The sequence below is a fragment of the Trachemys scripta genome, chromosome 2 (genome assembly GCF_013100865.1).
Source record: "Trachemys scripta elegans isolate TJP31775 chromosome 2, CAS_Tse_1.0, whole genome shotgun sequence".
Lineage (NCBI taxonomy): Eukaryota > Metazoa > Chordata > Testudines > Emydidae > Trachemys > Trachemys scripta.
Window position 1 is genome coordinate 215,472,136 of NC_048299.1, and position 23,685 is coordinate 215,495,820.

The following is a 23,685-nucleotide window of genomic DNA, read 5'->3' on the forward strand; positions in this document are numbered from 1 at the left end:
CATCTCCCTGCTTTAAATGTTGCAATCCAGATTTATACAACATTGACATGGAGGAACAAATTAGAAGAAGGGGCACTTTGATACCACGCTGTCAATGGTAAAGGACACACAATCAAAACGACTAACTAGGCAACTAACAGAGCATTCACAGCCATCTAAAAATCCAACTTTCTTGATTGGCTTCTGAAAGCCAGCCAATTAAATAGATAGGCCCTAAAGGTGGGCTCCAACCTCAAAATGGTGCAAGTCCTTGTCACAGACTGACAAGGACAACTAGCTGCACTATTCAATCCCACCTCAGAAACTAGATCAAGAGTGTGGAGTGTAACATATTGAGCCAGAGGTCACAGAGAATAATCCCACAGCTGTAATGATATCCTCAACCTCATTACCAAAAAAAGGTATTTAGAAGAGTGATGGAATGCCTGACAAAATTTTAACTAAGGTAAGGTGAAGTCAGACTTTTGGACTGTATTAGCTGGTATTTCTTTAAGTGTATTTAACTGAAATAGTTTAAAAGCCACCATGTGCGATACTGCAAGTGAATTAAGATGGGTTTTGAATACTTTCTCTATTACATAATCAACATAAGTACCTGGCTCAGTTAATGAAATACAAGCAATTCAACTTCTGAGCAGATGATTCCCATTATCAAAAAGCCACATACTTTAAACAGTAATATGTTCTGACCTTCTCTTCTCCCTAGGTAATGTTTCTACAAAATTAAATTACATTACTTAATGCTCATATTGAAATAAATACCATAGTACAGTTGGTTTAAATTTGAACATTGAAAATATACTTTAAAGAACAGTATGAAGAGAGAATCAGAATGTTATGAAAATTAAAGAACTTACTTCAATAGCTCGTAATTCTTTTCATTTAATCTCACAGCATTCTCTCGCCAAAATTTCTCAGATTTGTGTACAGGACTCCATTCCAATCTTCCTGACTTGAGCTCAGAACTGTACTCATCAAATGAACTAGAGTGCAAAAAACACACAGTGAAATACTAGTTTCCCATGAATGAGCCTTTAACAGTACATCAGAAGCTCTACTCCTTGAGAGAGAGTAGGATTTGTTATGACAAACTTGAAAGTCACAGTTCTTTACAAATCTGTATCAAAATTCTGATTTGGATAAATTGTTTAAAAATATTGGTGGAACATCCTTAAGCAACATGAAAGTGAGCACAGGTTGAGGGGAGGGAAAGAATATCTTTGTTTGAAGTCCTCTCACTTGGCCCACTTCAGAAACTTAAGATTTAGGCCTGATCTACACTAGAAAGTTAGGCAGGCACAACTACATTGCTCTGGGGTGTGAAAAAAATCCATACCCAAGTGACATAGTTAAGCTGACTTAAGTCCTTGTGTAAGCAGCACTAGTCGACAAAATAATTCTTCCATTGACCTAGCTACTGCCTCTCGGTGAGATGGATTACCTATGCCGATGGAAGAACCCTCCCATCAATGTAGGTAGTATTCACACTGAAGTGCCACACCAGTGCACTGTGCCATTGTAATGTTTTAAGTTGCAGAGTTTAAAAAAAAAAAAAAAAAAAAAAGCATTCTCTCCATACCTCTACTTTACTTTTACACAGAAAATCTTAAATTTACTGATCTGAAATATAAAATGTTTTAAAAACTCTAGCAATCCCATTTTATTCATAAGTGAACTATTCTCCTAAATATGGGATTACAGATCCCAAGAAAAAAAATCTGTTAAGAGTACACGTTTAGAGAAAGCTAAACTGCTTTTGTTAGTGGTTATTAAAGTCTAAAAAGGAATTCCTCTGACCAGGGATCACAGACCCAACTTAGAGATACAAGTTATAGTCTAAATTATACATCCAGCGTAAGTTGGGATAAATGACTCACTAGTGTACACGTGTTCATTTGACATTTTATGGGTCTACACTAAGTTTCATATTTTGAAAGTACCGAATTCGGCTCCAGTGCAAGCAGATGCAACTCTTGTTGAAAATCCTGTCTATTAAACTGTCAGTTAAGAAGCACGTGTGCATAAGCATAGTAGATTTTTCTAGTCAGATATATGACAGACATCCAGTTAGAAACTGGATCTTTCACATACTGTCGGGAAGATCCGATATACCAGAATACCACCAGCATATCTACTATTTTCGGTTTTAAAACATAATTAAAATTAATAAGTTTGCCAGTATTTCAAGCGACAGGTTTAAAAACTCATACTATAAAATATACCTAAGATCCTGGACACTCTCACCAAGTTTTTCCAGTAGAAACTTAATATCCTCACTTATGTCTTCATCATCATATTTCTGCTGATCCAAGTTCTCTAGCTGCTTCAGAATTTTGCACTGGATCATAGCGAGAGCATACTCTTGGCGAGTTTCTCTTTCAATAGATTTTTCCAAAAGATTCTGGAAAAAAAAAAGTTAAATGAAAATAATCTTTTACAGTTTAAAAATACTACTCTTAATTACAGATTTATCTTTCTGCAAATATCCTCTAAGACTAATTTGAATTATGCAAGGTGGTCTGTAGTTTCATCAATAGTATTAATCATTTATTAAAAGGTTTGCTTGAGAGTGCGATATTATGAGCGGACAAAGATTCCAACATATTTTGGCCCTAATTTTCAGTTAGGTTAGTACAATTACATGCTCAAGAGGGCCTGTCCAACAGCATGAAAGTGACCAGTTTATATTAGTTCCTATATAACTTTCTATAGAAAGAGAAATATAACTGGGCAACACAGTATGGGAAAGAGGTGACCAGCCCTCTGTGGAGAAAGAAGTGGTTCAGGACTACTTAGAAAAGTTGGATGAGGACAGATGCGCTGCATCCGAGGGTGCTAAAGAAGTTGGCGGATGTGATTGCAGAGCCACTGGCCATTATCTTTGAAAACTCATGGAGATCGGAGGAGGTCCTGAATGACTGGAAAAAGGCTAATGTAGTGCTCATCTTTAAAAAAAGAAGGAGGAGGATCGGGGAACTACAGACCAGTCAGCCTCACCTCAGTCCCTGGAAAAATTATAGAGCAGGTCCTCGAGGAATCAATTTTGAAGCACTTAGAGGAGCGGAAAGTGATCAGGAACAGTCAGCATGGATTCACCATGACGAAGTCATGCCTAACCTAATTGCCTGCTATGACAAGGTAACTGGCTCTGTGGATGAGGGGAAAGCAGTGGACATATTATTCCTTGACTTTAGCAAAGATTTTGATATGGTCTCCCACAGTATTCTTGCCAGTAAGTTAAAGAAGTATGGGACAGGCGAATGGACTATAAGGTGGATAGAAAGCTGGCTAGATCATCGGGCTCAACGGGTAGTGATCAATGGCTCCATGTCTAGTTGGCAACCAGTATCAGAGTGCCTCAAGGGTTAGTCCTGGGGCCGGTTTTGTTCAATATCTTCATTAATGATCTGGAGGATGGTGTGGGCTCACCCTCAGCAAATTTGCAGATGACACTAAACTGGGCGGAGTGGTAGATACGCTGGAGGGTAGGGATAGGATACAGAGGGACCTAGACAAATTAGAGGATTGGGCCAAAAGAAATCTGATGAGGTTCAACAAGGACAAGTTCAGAGTCCTGCACTTAGGACGGAAGAATCCCATGCACTGCTACAGACTAGGGACCGAGTGGCTAGGCAGCAGTTCTGCAGAAAAGGACCTAGGGGTTACAGTGGACGAGAAGCTGGATATGAATCGACGGTGTGCCCTTGTTGCCAATAAGGCTAACGGTATATTGGGCTGTATAAGTAGGAGCATTGCCAGCAGATCAAGGGATGTGATCATTCCCCTCTACTCGGCATTGGTGAGGCCTCATCTGGAATACTGTGTCCAGTTTTAGGCCTCACACTACAAGAAGGATGTGGAAAAATTGGAAAGAGTCCAGTAGAGGGCAACAAAAATGATTAGGGGGCTGGAGCACATGACTTATTAGGAGAGGCTGAGGGAACTGGGATTATTTAGTCTGTAGAAGAGAAGAATGAGAGGGGATTTGATAGCTGCTTTCAACTACCTGAAAGGGGGTTCCAAAGAGGATGGATCTAGACTGTTCTCAGTGGTACCAGATGGCAGAACAAGGAGTAATGGTCTCAAGTTGCAGTGGTGGAGGTTTAGGTTGGATATTAGGAAAATCTTTTTCACTAGGAGGGTGGTGAAGCACTGGAATGGGTTACCTAGGGAGGTGGTGGAATCTCCTTCCTTAGAGGTTTTTAAGGTCAGGCTTGACGAAGCCTTGGCTGGGATGATTTAGTTGGGTATTGGTACTGCTTTGAGCAGGGGTTGGACTAGATGACCTCCTGAGGTCCCTTCCAACCCTGATATTCTGTGATTCTATGATAACATTTTAGCAAACTAAAAACAGGCCTTGCAATGCATAGTTCACATCTGAATCTAGAGGTCAACTTCCTCAAAGTCTGGGCATATTCAGATCAGGGATTTTAGTTTAAGCCCATCTCTCTTAGTAAGAAGAGTGCTGGCATAAGCACATAGTGCAGCAGCCAGTGATTTTATTGACTCCCACTATCAGTTCATTATCTTTCATTCAATTTAATCAGGTTCAAATTATGCTATTCAATCCAAGCCAGTCACTTTTTACTATGATAATGCACATTATCGATATAAAAAAAGCCTCAGTGAGCAAAAGCCATGTTCATTTGAATAGGTCATAATATCTTTCAAAAGCAAGGGAAGTAATTACCTGGAGAGAGAGAGAACTAACTGGACCACTGATTTAATGTATGTAGTGTTTTAGGTGTGCAGATCCCAGGGCATTAGAGAGACACAGTGGATGAGGTAATATCTTTTATTGGACCTGAAGGAAAGCTCTGTGTAAACTCAAAAACTTCTCTCTCACCAACAGATGTCAGTCCAGTAATTTAGTGACATTTCTACTGTAATGTTTCTCAATACTTTGCTTAAAAAGAATGATGTCAGATTTATATTTAGGGTTCTTTAAACTTCCTAGACACGTAGTACAGTAAAACATGATCAATGAGTAATATTCTCTTTAAATACAACCATAGAATTTTTTTTAATTACTCTCAGGTTCTATTGCTGCCTTCAACAGCCAAGCACAACCGAACTGGCTGAAATGGGGGAGAAGGTACTCCCACACCCTCCAATTTCATGATCTATCATCCTTTACATACAGACAGCTGAAGGAACATCTAGGCACAGATGGACAATGCAATTCAATACTAATTTAATTTATTTCTGATACTTTCTTCTCCAACTTCTATAAACCCCAGGCTTTAGGTTATATGTGATACTTTACTGCTCTTCAATTTGGAAAAGCTCAATTTTGCAATCAGAAATATCAAAACTGTAGAAGACACGCAATGAATTATGGACGAGAGGTTGTCTTTAATTTATGCAGCCCTAGAATTGTCAGCAGGGTCCAGGTTTGCAAGAAGACACTGTCTGTATCTCCTGAGAAGACAGTGTTTGATATAGGATGACTGGGTGACTATATACTTCAATTATTAAAAGAGAAGATTAGATTTAAACAACATGTTTAAAAAAAAAAGTAAATTTTTTACCTTTTTGCTTGAGCCTGAGAAAGGATTATAGCAGCTAAAGAAGAATTTATTTCTGCAGGTCAATAGCATGGATTAATCTAAGAAAGTCAGAAACAGGAGCTCCTTTTCTGGTATATTAACCATTCAAGGATAAAGAAACTCGGTGGGTCAGTGGAGTGCACTGCCTCTGGAGTACCCCTTCCCCAGCCAGTACATGATTATAAGAAAAGTGGGAGTAAATCCCACCAAAAAGGTGGGGAAAAGGTTTTATAGTAGCAAAAATCTAGCGAGTAACTACAACAAAGGCAGGTTGCTATGGAACTGGTGACGCAGAAGTTTTCATGTGCATAGTGGTCAACTAACGTTACCACAGAAATCTTAACATACTTTTTTGTACTTTATATCCTTGAGCTCTTTAAGGAAGATTCACAAAAACTCCAAACATGCACTTCCTGGAGACAAAGGTATGTTATTGGACAATCCTAAAAACAAAAGGCATGTTACCGGACAGCTAGCATAGACTGAACATCCTTCTCCCATCAAGACCTAGAGACTGAGGTGAACCCTCTCTGCAACAACAAAAATGGAGGACTCAGGAAATACCTAGCTGCCACAAAGCAGACTATGACCAAAAAGCAGATTCCCATATTTTGAGTTTCTCTGCCCAGTGGCCCCAAGGCATTCTGGGGTTCAAGGTCCAACAAGTTTTAATTTGGGTGTGCAACCTAGAGACCATACATTCACACACCATTGCAGTAGGGAGAAAATAATTTGGTGGGTGGGCTTTCTGGGATGGTTATGAAGACCAGAAGGTTGCCTTTTAACACGTACAAAAGTGCAATAAATATCACTGCTGAAGTCCATATCTTGCGATTTAAGTTCCATACTCCACAAGTTTTAAATTCTTATAACGTTGTTAAACCAAAAAAAAATTAAAAAAAAAATTAGGAAGGCTGAAACTCATAATGAAGATTACATCCTTGTCAGGTTTCAAGTTTCCAAATACAATAATTACATTGGAGCCCAGCCAAAACATGTACAACTGTAGTTCTTTCCATAAAAAGGAAAGGAAGTTTCCCATGTCCCCACCATCCTCCCTCAACTAGCCATTTTAATTCCCTATACTACACACATGACCACATTTGAAAAGGTGTGCACAAAAAACATCCAATGCCTGGGTGCAAGAAGGAATGACACATTCAAACCAGAGTATGTTTGCGCATGTGTACGTGTGCACGCAAAGATTCAGGAGGCAACAATGCTTTGGTATTATAAAACATCTTGTTAGGATCAGCCATTTTCAGATTTTACTGATATAATATTGCAGCAGAAGTCAACTACTCAGTGCTCTTATGTGGATATCTCATCCCAACGTACATTACACTATCTATGCTTATGCCAGTCTTGCAAAGTTTGTCCTCAGAAAGCTTTGTTTTGGACATATACATAAAATCATTTTCTATCAATCACACTAAAATGTTGGTGAGTAGATTTTCTGCCTGAGCTGGTACATTTTTATGAAATATCTGCAAGGCCAGTTTACCTATTTACTAAGTGTTAAAAGAGTGTCATTCTTGTGTTCTAACACCAATTTCTGTATCAGCATTTTTTAATACTTTCTGTAAATAGTATTTAAGAGAATATAGAGGAACAATGAACATTCATATTGGGATCTGCCAGTTCAAGAAGGCACAAAAAGCTGCATGCCTTTTACCCCACAAAGAATCCACATATTAACTCTGGCTCTGAAAGGAAAGCCAGAGTTAATGTGGACTACACATCCAACCCAGCATGCCTGGAAATAATCTATGGAAACACTTTGGTAAGAGACAAAACCATGTAAACCCACTACAATTACAGTCAACTTCACTTACCCGAAATGCTGCAAGGATAATTCTAGTTACTTTCTCTTTGACAGATTCTTGGAGAATGTCAGACAGAACTGGAACAATATTATATCGACGCAGATATTCACACATTTGAGGACTGAATGCCAAGAGCCATATGGAGAAAATCATCTGATACTGGAGCTGGAAGCCACATTTGTTACTCAGGACTCCCATGATACTGAAAGACACAATTATCATAGGTAGTAGTGCACGTGTCCTTTTAATAAGGTAATTGTGCATCATGTTGATATTTCCAAAACAAAGTTTTTCAGAATTTTAATTTCACTAGGAATTGACTTTTTGATCCTCTTCAAGACAAAAGGAAATTTTGAAGTGTCAGAATTTCCAACAGAATGAAAATTTTGAGTTTCAATCAGCTCTAATAACAAGTCACTTACAATATAGAGATTTACATAGTGATCTTTTCCAAGTAAGGCAAGATAAGTTTCTGAACTCATGCACCATTTATTCTTCTTTGAAAGAAATTGACAGGGTTTGGATAGAAAGTGATCTACTAAAAACATTACATAATAAAATGGAGCTATCATTCCAGAAAGTATCACTCTTCACCAATACTTACATTAAAGTTTACTGCAAGTTTCTACTGGACCTTCAAATTTTATTAATCTGTTTTCAATAACCTGCAGTATCTCAGTCTCATATATAACAAACCCCCAGCATGGTGCTCTAACCTTTAAGACAAATAGCTATGATCACCTTTAAGTTATTAATAGAACAATACTTTATGAAGACCTAAATAGTTATGTGGCTTCAACGGGTACCCATATTTTTCAGCTCCTTTGTTTGCACGCATACATTATTATATGAGCACAGATAAGAATTTCAGGCTCAAATACTATGGCTACAAATAAGAAAGTTTTTTGAAAATTAAACCTAAACCTAAAGAGTTCAATTGCAAGGAAGGTCATTTGGGGAATAGCCTATTGTGCATGTTTGAAATGTAACTATTCCTGTATAGAGTAAGTAATATACTCACCAGTTTACCCCATCTGCTTCTACCCAAGCAAAACGATATTCATTGACCCTGAGCATCAGCTGCAGGCATCCAGCAACACACTGTACATACTGGGAACTCTAAAGAGGAAACAAGACCACCACTTTTATTTTTATGATTAAGGAACTAAATAGTCTTGACATTTTGTAAAAATTTCAGCAGGCCAGAGATTGAATTACAGTATTTTTCCTGTTCTGGACACTAGCTTTCATAATATCTATAAAGGTTCTGGTTTAGTCTCCATACACCAGTGTTTCCTGAACTGTTCAACACAATCTTTATAAGGAAGTACAGAAAAAAAAATTACTACAAATGTGAATTTTTGGAAGAAAGCGTCAAATTGAAAGCCATTTTTCTAAAAAATGGATATAACGTATGTCCTGCAATGATGTGTCCATAATTCAGTCTAAACTAGTGCAGGAGAAGAATGTGTGCAACTAGCTGCTAGTAGAAGCTCTAGCAAAATATTATTAAATCTGTACTTGTGATTGTGACCGGATTTGCTTTATGGAAGTGTTCAAGTACCATTAAAAAATGGAGGCAAGTACTCAGGCACGCAGGAAAATGCTTCACCGTTTCATACGCCTCCAAATCTTTCTGCTAAGAAAATGCTTGGAAACCTGCGCAAGTCCTTTGAAAGGTTATTGAATTTCTGACTTTATGAATTGCAGTTTGAGATTGTTATCTTCACCACCAGCTTCTTTCACAAAGAAGTGAGCTGGCTCTCAGGAGGTGAAGTGCTAACCAGCCTCTTCATATTAAGAAATTAAGATTTTTGTGACTAATCATTAATACCTCTTGAGCAATACAATAATACTACACCTCTACCTGAGGTAACACGGTCCTTGGGACATAAAAAAATCTCACCGCACTATAGGTGAGATCGCGTTATATCGAACTTGCTTTGCCCCCCCCCCCCGTCCCTTATTCCCTGACCGCCCCCTCCAGAGACCCCTGTCCCTATTCACCCCCAAGATCCCACCCCCTACCTAACCCCCTGCTCCCTGTCCCCTGACTGCTCCGACCCCATCCACACCCCCGGCCCCTGACAGGCGCTCACCAGCAGTGGCGGGAAGTGGAGCAACGTGGCCTCAGCCCGCTCCACTCCGCCACCTCCCAGCTGCAGCGCCCCGCTTCCTGCCACCGGTGAGTGCGGGGAGGTTGGGGAAGGGATGCCCCCCACACTCACCTGCGGCCAGAAGCAGAGCGCCGCGGCTGGGAGCTGGCCGAGTAGAGTGGGCTGGGACTGGGCTGCTCCACTTCCTGCTGCCGGTGAGTGCAGGGAGGTTGGGGAAAGGACGCCCCCCGCACTCGCCTGCAGCGGGAAGCAGAGCGACGCGGCCCCAGCCCCAGCCATGTCGCTGGAGGGGGCGGAGTTGGGGAAAGGTCCCGCGCTCAACTATGGCGGGAAGCGGAGCGCCGCAGCTGGGAGCTGGCGGAGTGGAGCGGACTGAGGCCGGGCTGCTCCGCTTCCTCCGCTGCCGGTGAGTGCAGGGGGGATCCCTTCCCCCCAATCTCCCTCCCCCAAGCGACACGGCTGGGGCAAGGGAAGCGGAGCAGGCTGCTCCCAGCCCCCTGCTAATCTCCTGGGCCACTCTGGGACTGCGGGGCCCTCAAAATTGCCCCCCCCCCCACAGCTCCTGCCTCCTAGATCCTTGGGGGGAGCCCCTGACCACCCCCGAGACCCTCTGCCCCTTATCCAACCCCTCGGTTGAGCATGTCTGAGCTTTACCGCGTTGTATGCAAACCCGTGTTATATCAGGGTAGAGGTATACATCACTGGTATTTAGAAAAGGTTGACACTTGATTCCATGGTGAAAAATGAATATTCTGTCAATGCAAACAAGGTAGAAACATTCACTGGAAAGCTTGAAAATTTGTCTTCCAGAGCACAGAGAGGAAGAATGGAGTTCCCTTTTTCTCCCCAGTATGATGGGAACTGCGATGTTAGTCTGGAACAATTCAGCATTTGAGCAACTTCAGATTCAGCTGCAGAACTATTATTTATTCAAAGCTTGCATTAAAAAAAAAAAAAAAAGGAGGTGGATCACTAACCACCTTCCATTCAGTAGACCATTGAGTCTGCAGCACTAGCAAGGCCACTGAGACACAAAAGTCTGGAAGTTGCTCTCTAGCGAGGATCTGAGAAAACGGTCTAAAGGAATATCACCTTGTCCTTATTGAAACCTTGGAAGTTCTCATCTTCTTACCTTTGTGATTTACAAGTGTTATTATAAGTTCCTTCATTTGATGGAGATCTAGAACATAAATCCCTATACTTCAGAAGATCTAAGCAGTAATCAAACTGACAGTGGAATACGGAATATTGCCACAGCTTTGGCAGTTAACAGGATTTCTTACAAGAGGCAGATTTCCTGGAAAAAAATCAAGAAGTCTAACTGTAATCTTAGCTCTGTCACAGAACCCCTCTATGGCATTGGATATAAATTCAGAAACCCGGGAAAGAGATTAGAGTGAGAAAAGAACACAAGTCATGTCATGCAGCTGGAGCAGAGAGAAGAAGGATTAGGGGAGAGCGAGAGTCACACTGTACAGGGCTTTGAAGCCGGCAACAGTATTTGCCCACTGGAGGCAATTGTTGCAAAAATTAGATAAATGCATGCTAAATAAGTATTAGTGTCTACAGGCTCAAAAAAAGAATAAGATATACAAAAACGAACACCGCATATGGTAAGAGACAGTCCCAGTCCCCAAAACCCAACTAAATAGAGAAGAGAAGAGCTGTGAAAAGAATTTACGCAAGCACTATGTTTTACTGCTGCTGCTAGGGCCATTTTATAACACACATCTGAATATGCCGTGTGTGTGTGTGCGTGCGCGCGTGTGTGCGTGAAACCAAAGTCCTTTGTTTGCTTATACAAGTATAGGGCAGTTCCTCGCACTACAGTATGGTAATTCTTCGCCTTGTTTAGCAGTATGTAAATGGCCTCACTGTCTAAAGCATCTCAGCTAGATTTATGCATAAAAATATCACCAGAAAAATATTAATATGTATTGTTCCCCAAAGTTCACCTCCACATTTTAAAAGGTGTATTTTTGAAGTTTCTAAACAATGTATTTTATTGTGTTAACAAAAGAGCACGTAAGCTATATACCAGGAAGAGTTTCCCAGAAGTGAAGTCTGCTATAGTGTGGAATAATCTCCTAAAAAAAAGGTGGAAAGCCAGATCATTTGCTAGGCTATGTTCGTTAAAACATATACCAATACTCTTATATGAACAGTCAATGAGCTTAATGGATTAAAAGGTTTTCCCTCCCATGTCTCATTCTCAATAGCTCCATGATTGCAAGACACATACATAATGTTGACTGAAGTTTAAAGTGCAATTTGGTCTGCATATTGTACTTCTCATAGCAGCAGCAACAACAAAGTTCTCAAAATGTGATAAGAATGGTACTTTACTCTGATTTCTCTAAGATTCTCAAGCATCTTGACTAATTTATCAGAACATACTAGACATGTTTTCCTACAAGCCTGTATTTTCTCCAAGTGCCTCTAAAACAGGGGTCGGCAACCTTTGGCACCTGGCCTGTCAGGGTAAAGCCACTGGCGGGCCGGGCCGGCTTGTTTATCTGGAGCATCCGCAAGGCACGGAGCCCCGCAGCTCCCACTGGCCGCGGTTCACCATTCTTAGCCAATGGGAGCTGCAGCAAGCAGTGGCTAGCACTTCCCTAAACCCGCGCCATTTCCCACAGCTCCCATTGGCCGGGAACGGCAAACCGCGGCCAGTGGAAGCTTCAGGGCTCCGTACCTGCGGATGCACCAGATAAACAAACCAGGCTGGCCCGCCAGTGGCTTTACCCAGATGGGCCGGTGCCAAAGGTTGCCGACCCCTTCTTTAAAACATCATGGTAGATCAGCAACATTGTAGAAGGTCAAGAATTTCAAACACTTAAAGGAGGAAAGAAATGTCAAGACAAGTCCTGGATGAAATGAAAAGGTAAGAGACAATAAGAGATGCTTATGCTGTTCCACAAGCACTGCAAATGAATTCGTTCCCCTCTCCGGCCCCCACTTCTACCTTTATATAACCAGAAGCTGAAGACCACAGAGTGATAATTAACAAGGACATTTATTTCAATAGATAGGTATTTGCTTTCATAAATCTTGGAAGTAAAAGGTAACATAGAATCACAGAAATAGAATATCAGGGTTGGAAGGGACCTCAGGAGGTCATCTGCCTCCTGCTCAAAGCAGGACTAGTCCCCAGCTAAATCAGCCCAGCCAGGGCTTTGTCAAGCCTGACCTTAACATGGATGGAAGCATCTGCTGTACAAACCAAAACGATTAGCTCTTGAAACAAATTAACTGTATAAATCTCAAAAATTTTAGTCATTTATCTCTCTATTACTGAAACTAAGAATTGCCAGATCTTTAAGACACAATCATAAAAGTGATCTCCCAATACTGCTTTCAATTAAAATAAAAACCCCTCATTTTTCATTAGGATGAGCCATAATTTCCTCATGTCTGCATAAAAGGCTGTCATTGCATCCTTAACTCATCCTCAGTTTACATACTGAAGGATATGTGCAAGTAAGATTACTCACTGTTCTAAGGCCCTATGACAAGGGCCATCTGTATAATAGAGACTTGAAATGCAATATTGCAAAGGAGTGTCTGAGAATGTTTCAATCTCCACTTTTAGGCCTTGTCTTCTCTAGGAAAAAAAGGGGGGTATTTTTAACCCACTTTAATCTAACCTGTGTTAAAACCTTAGTGAAGACAAGGTAAATCGCAGTTTTAACCCACATTAGCAGGTAACTGTGACCAGTTAACATGGGTTAAAAAACATACTTTGTCTTCGCTAACCCAAATTAACAACCTAGTGAATGCAAGTTAAAAATACATCTTTTTCCTTAGTGAAGATACTGTTCTACATTTAAAGGAGATGCAGGTGTATGCTTATAAATCTCCTAAAAAGACATTAATGCCTTTAATTTTAACACATTCTTTGGAACCTAAAAATCATCAAGTGTCAAACTGTTTATCCTGCCACCACTTTTGCAAGAGTAGTGGAGTGAAATTTCTTCACTATGCCACAACAATATAGAAAATTGAAGTTGAGGTTCACTTTCACCTGCTAAGTTGCCAAATTGCATTCTGAACTGCACTGCCTACATCACACAGAGGAACCGAGTCTAACCTTCCCTTATAAACCAACTACACACTGCTGTTTCCCAGTGTCCAAGGCTGAGGAGACAAGGCATGGAATTCCGTTCTCCTCCTCAGAACTCAGTTTACTCAAGTAAGAAGGCTTAATAATGCCTAAGAAAGCACTAAAAACTTTCAAGGCACGTTTTTGTAGCTGCATATTGTAGAGGTTTATCTGGGGTGATTTTATATGTAATATTTTCTGCAGTATTTATAATAGGATACATTAAGGAGACAGAAGCAACTTACCCTCTGAATTTCCTTTGCTGCCAGTCAGAGTTTGATACTGAACAGCTAATGTTCAGTTTTTAGTATTTAATTGCCCCTTCCTTTCCCCTCCTCATAACTGGAATGATGCTATCGCTACCAGCTCAATGCAGATGTAATTGTAATATCCTGACTCAATGTGAATTGATAAGCAGAAGCACGCGTGTCCCACACATTTCATTATCAAACAACATTATGCAGCACATGTTTTAGATAAATACTTTTGTTTCTTGGTGCCATCGAGTGGCAAAATTGTGTAGTACAGCTTGAAATCAAACTGCTTTCTATCATTGCCATCACAAAGACTCTGATCAGAACATCTTAACTGTTCATCCATATGAAATTAAACAGTTAAACTATCTACTGCTCCAGTAGGGTGCATTTTGTTAAAAAAAAAAAAAAGTAATATAGATTTTAAAGTATTTAATATATCCTTAAGTTCACACAAGTAAATTTGTTTTCTGCAGAGCTATATTTTTATAATTCAAGAATTTTGATTCAACAGTTACAACATTTTGAACACAGAACAACAAACAAAAAGCTAAACTATTTCACTGTATTCTGAAAGGTCTAGGAGATATGACATGTTTCAACCCAATGCAATTTCGAAGAGTGGCTAATAAGCCCTTGGAAAAAGTCAAAGTTCAGAATTGAAATGCTGACTGTTCTTAATCAGATCACACACAAAAAAAAAAAAAAAAAAGACACTAACAAAGCAAAACTGGATTATTTTGCATTCAGAAGACCCCATTTGTTTTATCTAGATTTATGCTTCACTCATTAAGATTTCTGTTTTCATAGAATATCAGGGTTGGAAGGGACCTCAGGAGGTCATCTAGTCCAACCCCCTGCTCGAAGCAGGACCAACACCCAACTAAATCATCCCAGCCAGGGCTTTGTCAAGCCTGACAAAAACCTCTAAGGAAGGAGATTCCACCACCTCCCTAGGTAACCCATTCCAGTGCTTCACCACCCTCCTAGTGAAAAAGTTTTTCCTAATATCCAACCTAAACCACCACCACTGCAACTTGAGACCATTACTCCTTGTTCTGTCATCTGGTACCATTGAGAACAGTCTAGATCCATCCTCTTTGGAACTCCCTTTCAGGCAGTTGAAAGCAGCTATCAAATCCCCCTTCATTCTTCTCTTCTGCAGACTAAATAATCCCAGTTCCCTCAGCCCTCATAAGCCATGTGCTCTAGCCCCCTAATCATTTTGTTACCCTCCGCTGGATTCTTTCCAATTTTTCCACATCCTTCTTGTAGTGTGGGGCCCAAAACTGGACACAGTATTCCAGATGAGGCCTCACCAATGTCGAATAGAGGGGAATGATCACATCCCTCGATCTGCTGGCAATGCCCCTACTTATACAGACCAAAACGCCGTTAGTCTTATTGGCAAGAAGGGCACACTGTCAACTCATATCCAGCTTCTCGTCCACTGTAACCCCTAGGTCCTTTTCTGCAGAACTGCTGCCTAGCCACTCGGTCCCTAGTCCGTAGCAGTGCATGGGATTCTTCCGTCCTAAGTGCAGGACTCTGAACTTGTCCTTGTTGAACCTCATCAGATTTCTTTTGGCCCAATCCTCTAATTTGTCTAGGTCCCTCTGTATCCTATCCCTACCCTCCAGCGTATCTACCACTCCACCCAGTTTAGTGTCATCTGCAAATTTGCTGAGGGTGAGCCCACACCATCCTCCAGATCATTAATGAAGATATTGAACAAAACTGGCCCCAGGACTAACCCTTGGGGCACTCCACTTGATACCGGCTGCCAACTAGACATGGAGCCATTGATCACGACCCGTTGAGCCCGATGATCTAGCCAGCTTTCTATCCACCTTATAGTCCATTCATCCGCCTATACCTCTTTAACTTGCTGGCAAGAATACTGTGGGAGACCATATCAAAATCTTTGCTAAAGTCACTGCTTTCCCCTCATCCACATTGCCTTCTATGAGGCGATAACTGGCTATTAGGTAAGTCAGGCATGACTTGGCCATGGCGAATCCATGCTGACTGTTCCTGATCACTTTCCTCTCCTCTAAGTGCTTCAAAATTGATTCCTTGAGGACCTGCTCCATGATTTTTCCAGGGACTGAGGTGAGGCTGACTGGTCTGTAGTTTCCCCGATCCTCCTCCTTCCTTTTTTAAAGATGGGCACTACATTAGCCTTTTTCCAGTCATGCAGGACCTCCCCCGATCGCTGTGAGTTTTCAAAGATATTGGCCAATGGCTCTGCAATCACATCCACCAACTTCTTTAGCACCCTCGATGCAGCGCATCCGGCCCCATGCACTTGTGCTCGTCCAGCTTTTCTAAGTAGTCCTGAACCACTTCTTTCTCCCCGGAGGGCTGGTCACCTTCTCCCCATGCTGTGCTGCCCAGTGCAGTAGACTGGGAGCTGACCTTGTTCATGAAGATAGAGGCAAAAAAAGCATTGAGTACATTAGCTTTTTCCACATCCTCTGTCACTAAGTTGCCTCCCTCATTCAGTAAGGGGCCCACACTTTCCGTGACTTTCTTCTTCTTGCTAACATACCTGAAGAAACCCATCTTGTTACTCTTAACATCCCTTGCTAGCTGCAACTCCAAGTGTGATTTGGCCTTCCTGATTTCACTCCTGCATGCCTGAGCAATATTTATACACACCTCCCTGGTCATTTGTCCAATCTTCCACTTCTTGTAAGCTTCTTTTTTGTGTTTAAGATTAGCAAGGATTTCACTGTTAAGCCAAGCTGGTCACCTGCCAGATTTACTATTCTTACTACACATTAGGATGGTTTGTTCCTGCAACCTCAATAAGGATTCTTTAAAATACATCCAGCAATCCTGGACTCCTTTCCTCCTCATGTTATTCTCCCAGGGGATCCTGGGCATCTGTTCCCTGAGGGAGTCAAAGTCTGCTTTTCTGAAGTCCAGGGTCCGTATTCTGCTGCTCTCCTTTCTTCCTTGTGTCAGGATCCTGAACTCGACCATCTCATGGTCACTGCCTCCCAGGTTCTCATCCACTTTTGCTTCCCCTACTAATTCTCCCCGGTTTGTAAGCAGCAGGTCAAGAAGAGCTCTGCCCCTAGTTGGTTCCTCCAGCACTTGCACCAGGAAATTGTCCCCTACACTTTCCAAAAACTTCCTGGATTGTCTGTGCACCGCTGTATTGCTCTCCCAGCAGATATCAGGGTGATTGAAATCTCCAATGAGAACCAGGACCTGTGATCTAGTAACTTCTGTTAGTTGTCGGAATAAAGTCTCATCCACCTCATCCCCCTGGTCTATAGCAGACTCCCACCACCACATCACCTTTGCTCACACTTCTAAACTTAATCCAGAGACTCTCAGGTTTTTCTGCAGTTTCATACTGGAGCTCTGAGTAGTCATACTCCTCTCTTACATACAGTGCAACTCCCCCACCTTTTCTCCCCTGCCTGTCCTTCCTGAACAGTTTATATCCATCCATGACAGTACTCCAGTCATGTGAGTTATCCCACCATGTCTCTGTTATTCCAATCACATCACAGTTCCTTGACTGTGCCAGGACTTCCAGTTCTCCCTGCTTGTTTCCCAAGCTTCTCGCATTTGTGTATAGGCACTTACGATAACTCGCTGACCGTTCCGCTTTCTCAGTATGAGACAGGATCAGAAGATCTAATAATCCAGTTTCCTCATCAACTAGAGAAATAAATTAGGTATATACACATTTTTAAAAGCCATCACCACTAAGACTATCAATAATGGGGAAGTTGGTTGTAATTCTGCTCTCAGAAGTCAGTAGTATTCCAACAAAGTTCTTGCTCTTAGCTTCCTAGAGCAAGACTAATGAAGTTTCCCCAGCTCTTAGATTGGACTCCCAGGAGTCATTAGAACCTGGCAGATTCCAAGTCAGGCCACTCATCACAGAGTCTGAATATCCCACTCTGCATGTTACCATTCATTCCCTTGAGTGCACATGAGGCAAAGGTCCCGAAGTAAACCCATACAAGAAGAAAACAGTATAAAAATAAGCCCCAAGGGGGGAGAAAAATAAATGTAAGGTGTAAACATAGGAACACCTTTAAAATGAATTCCCCACTTCTCCCTTTCCCCCACCCCATGTAACTTTTAGGATTGGTTATAGTCTGAGCCTGTTTTAAAATTGATACAGTCAGGGTTAAAGTTTGGTGAATAATAGAGACTGACTGATGTTTTAGGAGGCCACAACATTAACAGGTTACAAAGAGATACTCACATCACTGGTTGAGACTGTTCCTGTTTCAATAGCACCCATGGTACCACGAAGTTTCTAGTGCAAGAACAAAAACTGTTAGCTTTTCTTGTTAAGTCAATTATATTGCTATGAAAATCAGGATTGTCCCTTAGCCCCACAGTACAATTTCCACTATTTTGTCCAGGCCAGTTGAGTGTCCCAAATGTCACTGTCCTCCACTACTTTCATTCAGAGACTATTCTACAGATGACCAGATCTGTTGGAAAGTCCTTTCACATATAACAAAACTGTATCTAGCTAAGTCCATTTCTAGTGGGGGGGGGGAGGGAGGGGGCGGAAAAAAAAAATCACAGTAATTCTACCCTCACAAATCAAGACTACACTAACTGGCAAATAGCGAAGCATCTTTACACAATCCAATGTTTTGGATTATCCCTGTTTACACAAAGGTGGCAAGAACAACAACAGAACAATGATACCCAAGTGGTCCAGGACAGTGTTATGAGATACACTGAAGTGCATTTTCTCCTTTGAGTTTGTGTACATAACACGGTTAGTCTCAGAATGGTGTAAGCAGAAAGACTATAACCCTGCCTTGGATAATATCAATAAATGACAGTCAAACTGCTTGAAACTTCAGGAAGCAAAAGCAAAACTAAGTTTAACCCACACACCTTCTGGGTGTGGTGTTCTGTCCCAGCTACTGGCACCAAAACCACTTAGAGACAGTTAAATGAGTCTGCTTTACAGCCTTAGCTAACAGGCAGTTGGCTTTTAGCTCATGCGATAGAGGCTCATGCACTAAGCTCCAGAGGTCCCATGCTCAATCCCGCCTCAACTGGGAAGTCTCTGAAGCTCAGGACATGTTTCCTTCGCTAGGGGAAGTATGTAACCCACACATCTCCTGGGTATAGTGTTCTGTCCCATCGGGGGGCGGGGGAAGAGAGAGAGAGAGAGAGAGAGAGAGAGAGAGAGATTAATAAATTTGCTCAACAGCCAGTTGGCTTTTGGCTCACACGCTAAGCTCCAGAGGTCCCAGGTTCGATCCCACCCGCCAACAACCAGGGTCTGTCGGTGTTACATAACAGTCCAAAAGAATCCAATGTGAAGCTATATATTGGCTAATGGCACTGAAGTATAATTTTGACATAATTCAAAGTATTTTCCCTGCCTAGAAGAGAGTCAGGATTACTTCCAGACATCACAAAATACATTTCAAAATTTAAAAAGGTGTATTTATAACAATGTTCTTTATATTTCAAACTCAACTGCAAGTGATCTAAAAACACTTAATCAATTTGAAGATATCAAGGCACAGCACTGAGTTTTTAAAAATAAAGTCACGCTTTTTAAGATTCTTACTTTTATAGAAACCATATGGTCTTCTTCAAAAGGTCCTTCGTTTCCAAAAATATTTCTGAGTAAAGTTCGGTCAGAAAGCCTACTGAACTGAGTCCCACAATTTATTAGAATTCAGTTTCACTCCAACACACCATTATTAGAGAATGACAAACTGTTTTTGTAAACAACCTTACACAAAAGTAACACCACCCATATGAAACAGCAAAGAAACATGGTTTTGCTTCTGAAGAACAAGTCATTCTTACTATACTAGAAATATTGTCACATGCCAATATTGCTCAAACATTTATGCATTTTTAGGTGGCTTCACAGTTTCGGATGTTTCAGACTAAGTGGGGAACAGTTCAGGGGGGAACAATTTTTTTTAAAATGGACTCTTCAATCTAGCAGAGAAAGGTATAGCACACTCCAGTGGCTGGAACTTGAAGTCAGATAAAGTCCGACTGGAAATAAGGCATAAATTTTCAACAGAAAAAGTAATTAACCATTGGAACAATTTACCAACAGTTGTGGTGGGTTTTCTATCACTGGCAATTTTTAATTCAAGATGGGCTATTTTTCTAAAAGATCTGCTCTAGGAATTATTTTTGGGAAGTTCCATGGCCTATGTTGTACAGGAGATCAGATTAAATGTTCATGATGATCCCTTCTGGCCTTGGAATCTCTGAATGTTCCTTAGAGTGCAGTTACACTCCAGAAAGCAACAAGAAAAGGAGTTCTGTATTCATTTGCTATAGATGATTTCCAAAACTGTTCAGCATAGAAGTCAAGACATGATTCTCCCCCCCCACCCAGTGCAAGCCCTCCAAAACAAAAAATATGGGATCTGAAATAAAAGGATTATGTTCTCTCACAATTATCAGGAGTCAGCATCTTTGTTATTAAATATAAAAAGCAAAATGGAATGCAGTTTGCTCTCATAGCTGTGCAGACTTTGTGGAGACGGCACTTTTCAATCAATCACGAAAATAGATATGCTGAATGAGAATGTGCTTGTTTCCCCTCCCCCAAAAAATCCTCCTTTTCTTACTCTAGCTGGAATTGAATATACTTTCAAGTACTGTATATGTGAAGTTATAGTATCTCTTACTTTAGAAAGCAAGTCTAAGGATTTGAGAGTTAATTGTAACTGGTAATTACTGAAATCTAGAGCTTTTTTCTTTAAACAAATAATGCATATTTTGTTAATACAGTTACACATTTACACTTTATATACATTTTTAAACTTCCCTACAAAAGTAAGCCTTTTAAGAGTGCATTCTATTTTTTTTGTTTAAGTTTAGTTTTTTTACCTGTGAACTAAGTTGAGTTTTAATCCAGTTGAAGTAATAATTCAGATCACTGCCTTCCATCAGCTCTTTTCCCCAGGCAGCCAATTTGGCAATAATTCTTGCTGCCTGAAAAAGAATTTGGTAAATAGAACTTCAGTTGCAAGTGATCAAAGATTGAATGGAGAAAAAAATACTGCTGTATGCTTTGGAAACCAATTTCAGGGAAAATATTGCTACTTACACAAATACTGCTGCTTTATACATTTTTCAAAGCAAAGCCTTATAGTTTGATTTATTTATACCTAATATTTGTCCTTCAGCTTTTTCTGTTGGCTCTGCCCCTCATTAGTATGCAGAAGCAGTGTACACAGATCAGAGGTTATAAAAGAAAAGAAAAATCTAAGACAGCGTTGTTGCAGTCTAGGGCTTGGTCCTGCAACTGGCTCCTTTCAGAGGCAGGTTTCTGCCAACACAAAGCCAGTTGCAGGATCTGGTCCTAATTGGGTATTTAACATTCATTAATGTCAATTTGCTTAATTTTAAATATTTAATGCTCACAAATATCAATACACAAAGCAACTTTAAATAAGTACATGCACCCGTACTGAAGCAATAAATATACACCTCTACCCGGATATAATGCTGTCCTTGGGAGCCAAAAAATCTTACCGTGTTATAGGTGAAACCGCGTTATATCAAACTTGCTTTGATCCTCGGGAGTGCGCAGTCCTGCCCCGCCCCCCCGGAGCGCTGCTTTACCACATTATATCCGAATTCATGTTATATCAGGTCAGATTATATCGGGGTAGAGATGTAGTTTCCAGAAGAAAGATGAATTTTATTATATATTTATTTTTGCCTTTAAAAGGACAGGAAAACCACAGGGGAAATGGGATGGAATCTTCTGAGGAGGAAATGGTACAACACAGAAAACAGATTTTCATAAGTATTTCTTCACGATGCCTATGACATGTGAGAAACATACAAACTGGATCCATTTTCTATGCCTACAGTCTTCCCAAGACAATTTATATGCATTCAAGGAATTTTTTGAGGAAAACTGTCAAATTATGCAGCAGGACTTCTACATTCTGCAGTACTCCAATGCAGCAGACAAGAGAACCTATAATAACCTCAACTTTTACATACAATATATTGAAGTGAGTAATAAAATTACTGCCCTTAAGGTTTGAAAAGGTGCTAGAAAATTTTATACTCAAACGCATAATTACAGAGGGATCATTGATTGGTGGATATTTTCTAGTAACTAAACAGATTTCTTTAAAGAAAACTGTTTTTCCACAGATATTTCCTGATCAATGAGACAGGCATGATAATTCAGAACAAAGAACAATAGTTCCACATAACACTATTTTGATTCCCAGGAAAAGCAGCATGTATTTTGTAACAAATGGTCATGCAAAATTTGTTGAGTGATAAAACTGGTTTGCCTGACTTGTAAAAGAATAGCCTTTTACCACAAAAGGAATCATTTAAGTTTTATGAATCTGCAAACTCCAAAAAGAAAATAGGTTTCTATTTTCACCACAGCATCTTTGGAGATAAACGCATTTAAAGCTTACCATGTGCACAGTGAAGAGATCTTGGCGGTTCAACATAGGCAGAAAGTAGGACCATGCAGTGTTCTTACCACGTTTTGCATAGTCAAAGAAAATACTAACACGCTGATGCTTTTCCTGCAAAGGGAGGGGGAGGGAAGGAGAAGCTCGTCAGTATTTCAGTCACAATTTTACGTTATTTTTTCATTACATTGTCTTATATTCTCATGAGGTACATTATGAGAGATACATTTCCTGTGTCAATCCCTCTCATTTTAACTACTACCACATACCATTGTTGGATATCCAAAGTGTTGAAACCCAGACTTTAACCACTATTCCATGCTGGTTCCCCATCAACTCCTAAGAGACCGATTCCTCTCTCACACTCCCAGTTATACTGCAGTTTATGCAGTGTCTGCTTAAAAGAAAAACATGCTTCTTTCTGGCTCAGACATTCAGAATGAAAGATTACATAGCTACTGTGAAGGGCCACATTTTCAGAGGGTTGCAACTCTACCTCTACTTCAGCTTAATAAACTCTGGGCATTAACTTTTTTAAACATTATTTCTTGCACACACAAATGACAGGATTTGTGTGTTCATATTTGCACACTGGTTTGCACTGTCAAGTGTCTGTACATGCACAGGAATGTTTTACGTGGCCTTGAAAGTCTATCCTGAAGACTTCAGTTGATGCTTATCTCCAAATGCAAGTCCCATAAGAGGAATTGGAGTTGTACAACAACACTAGCCACAGTTTTGTTTTTAATGCTAGTTTCGAACTGAGGTTTAGTGAGCATATTACACATATATTTAAATTAATGGAGATGTCCTATCTCCTAGAACTGGAAGGGACCTTGAAAGGTCATTGAGTCCAGCCCCCTACCTTCACTAGCAGGATCAAATACTGATTTTGCCCCAGATCCCTAAGTGGACCCCTCAAGGATTGAACTAACAACCCTGGGTTTAGCAGGCCAATGTTCAAACCACTGAGCTATCCCTCTCCCCAGAGATAAAACTGAATGCCAGTTTTCCCTCTAAGTTATTCTTTATTATAGTTTGTAAATTACACAGATGGATACCATCATGATTAATATGGAACTAAAGTTTATGAGAACTGTACACCATAGTCCCCAAATAATCTCAACATTTTCATCTAACTTTCTTAAAATCAAATCATTCAGATTGGGATACATTATGTACAGTAACTTCCTACCTATGTGTAGCTTAGGAACATGAAATACACAAGATACATAAAAACATTGGATTTTACTGCTTCTCAAGAAAGCTTTCTATGAAAGAAGCTTCCCAGTTTAAAGAGATCATGAGAAGTTGTGCATTTTGTTTTCCTACAATCAAATGAGAGTTAGCATCCAAAGAAATATTCTTGACAGATGCAAAGATTTCAACACCATTGTGTGAACGCTGT

At 40.5% G+C, this 23,685-nt stretch overlaps 1 protein-coding gene across 2 annotated transcripts in view; it reads right to left on the minus strand.

Annotated features, from left to right (window-relative positions):
* The window catches only part of ATP6V1H (ATPase H+ transporting V1 subunit H), a 76,267-nt gene that overhangs the window by 31,933 nt on the left and 20,649 nt on the right, over nucleotides 1-23,685 (minus strand). For both annotated transcript variants that reach the window (XM_034762924.1, XM_034762923.1), the window contains exons 5-11: nucleotides 22,278-22,391; nucleotides 20,716-20,820; nucleotides 18,083-18,136; nucleotides 8,397-8,494; nucleotides 7,385-7,577; nucleotides 2,223-2,401; nucleotides 858-983 (exon numbers count right to left, since the gene is read on the minus strand). In XM_034762924.1, the coding sequence (XP_034618815.1) occupies nucleotides 858-983; nucleotides 2,223-2,401; nucleotides 7,385-7,577; nucleotides 8,397-8,494; nucleotides 18,083-18,136; nucleotides 20,716-20,820; nucleotides 22,278-22,391 (869 nt within the window). The remainder of the gene's footprint in view (nucleotides 1-857; nucleotides 984-2,222; nucleotides 2,402-7,384; nucleotides 7,578-8,396; nucleotides 8,495-18,082; nucleotides 18,137-20,715; nucleotides 20,821-22,277; nucleotides 22,392-23,685) is intronic.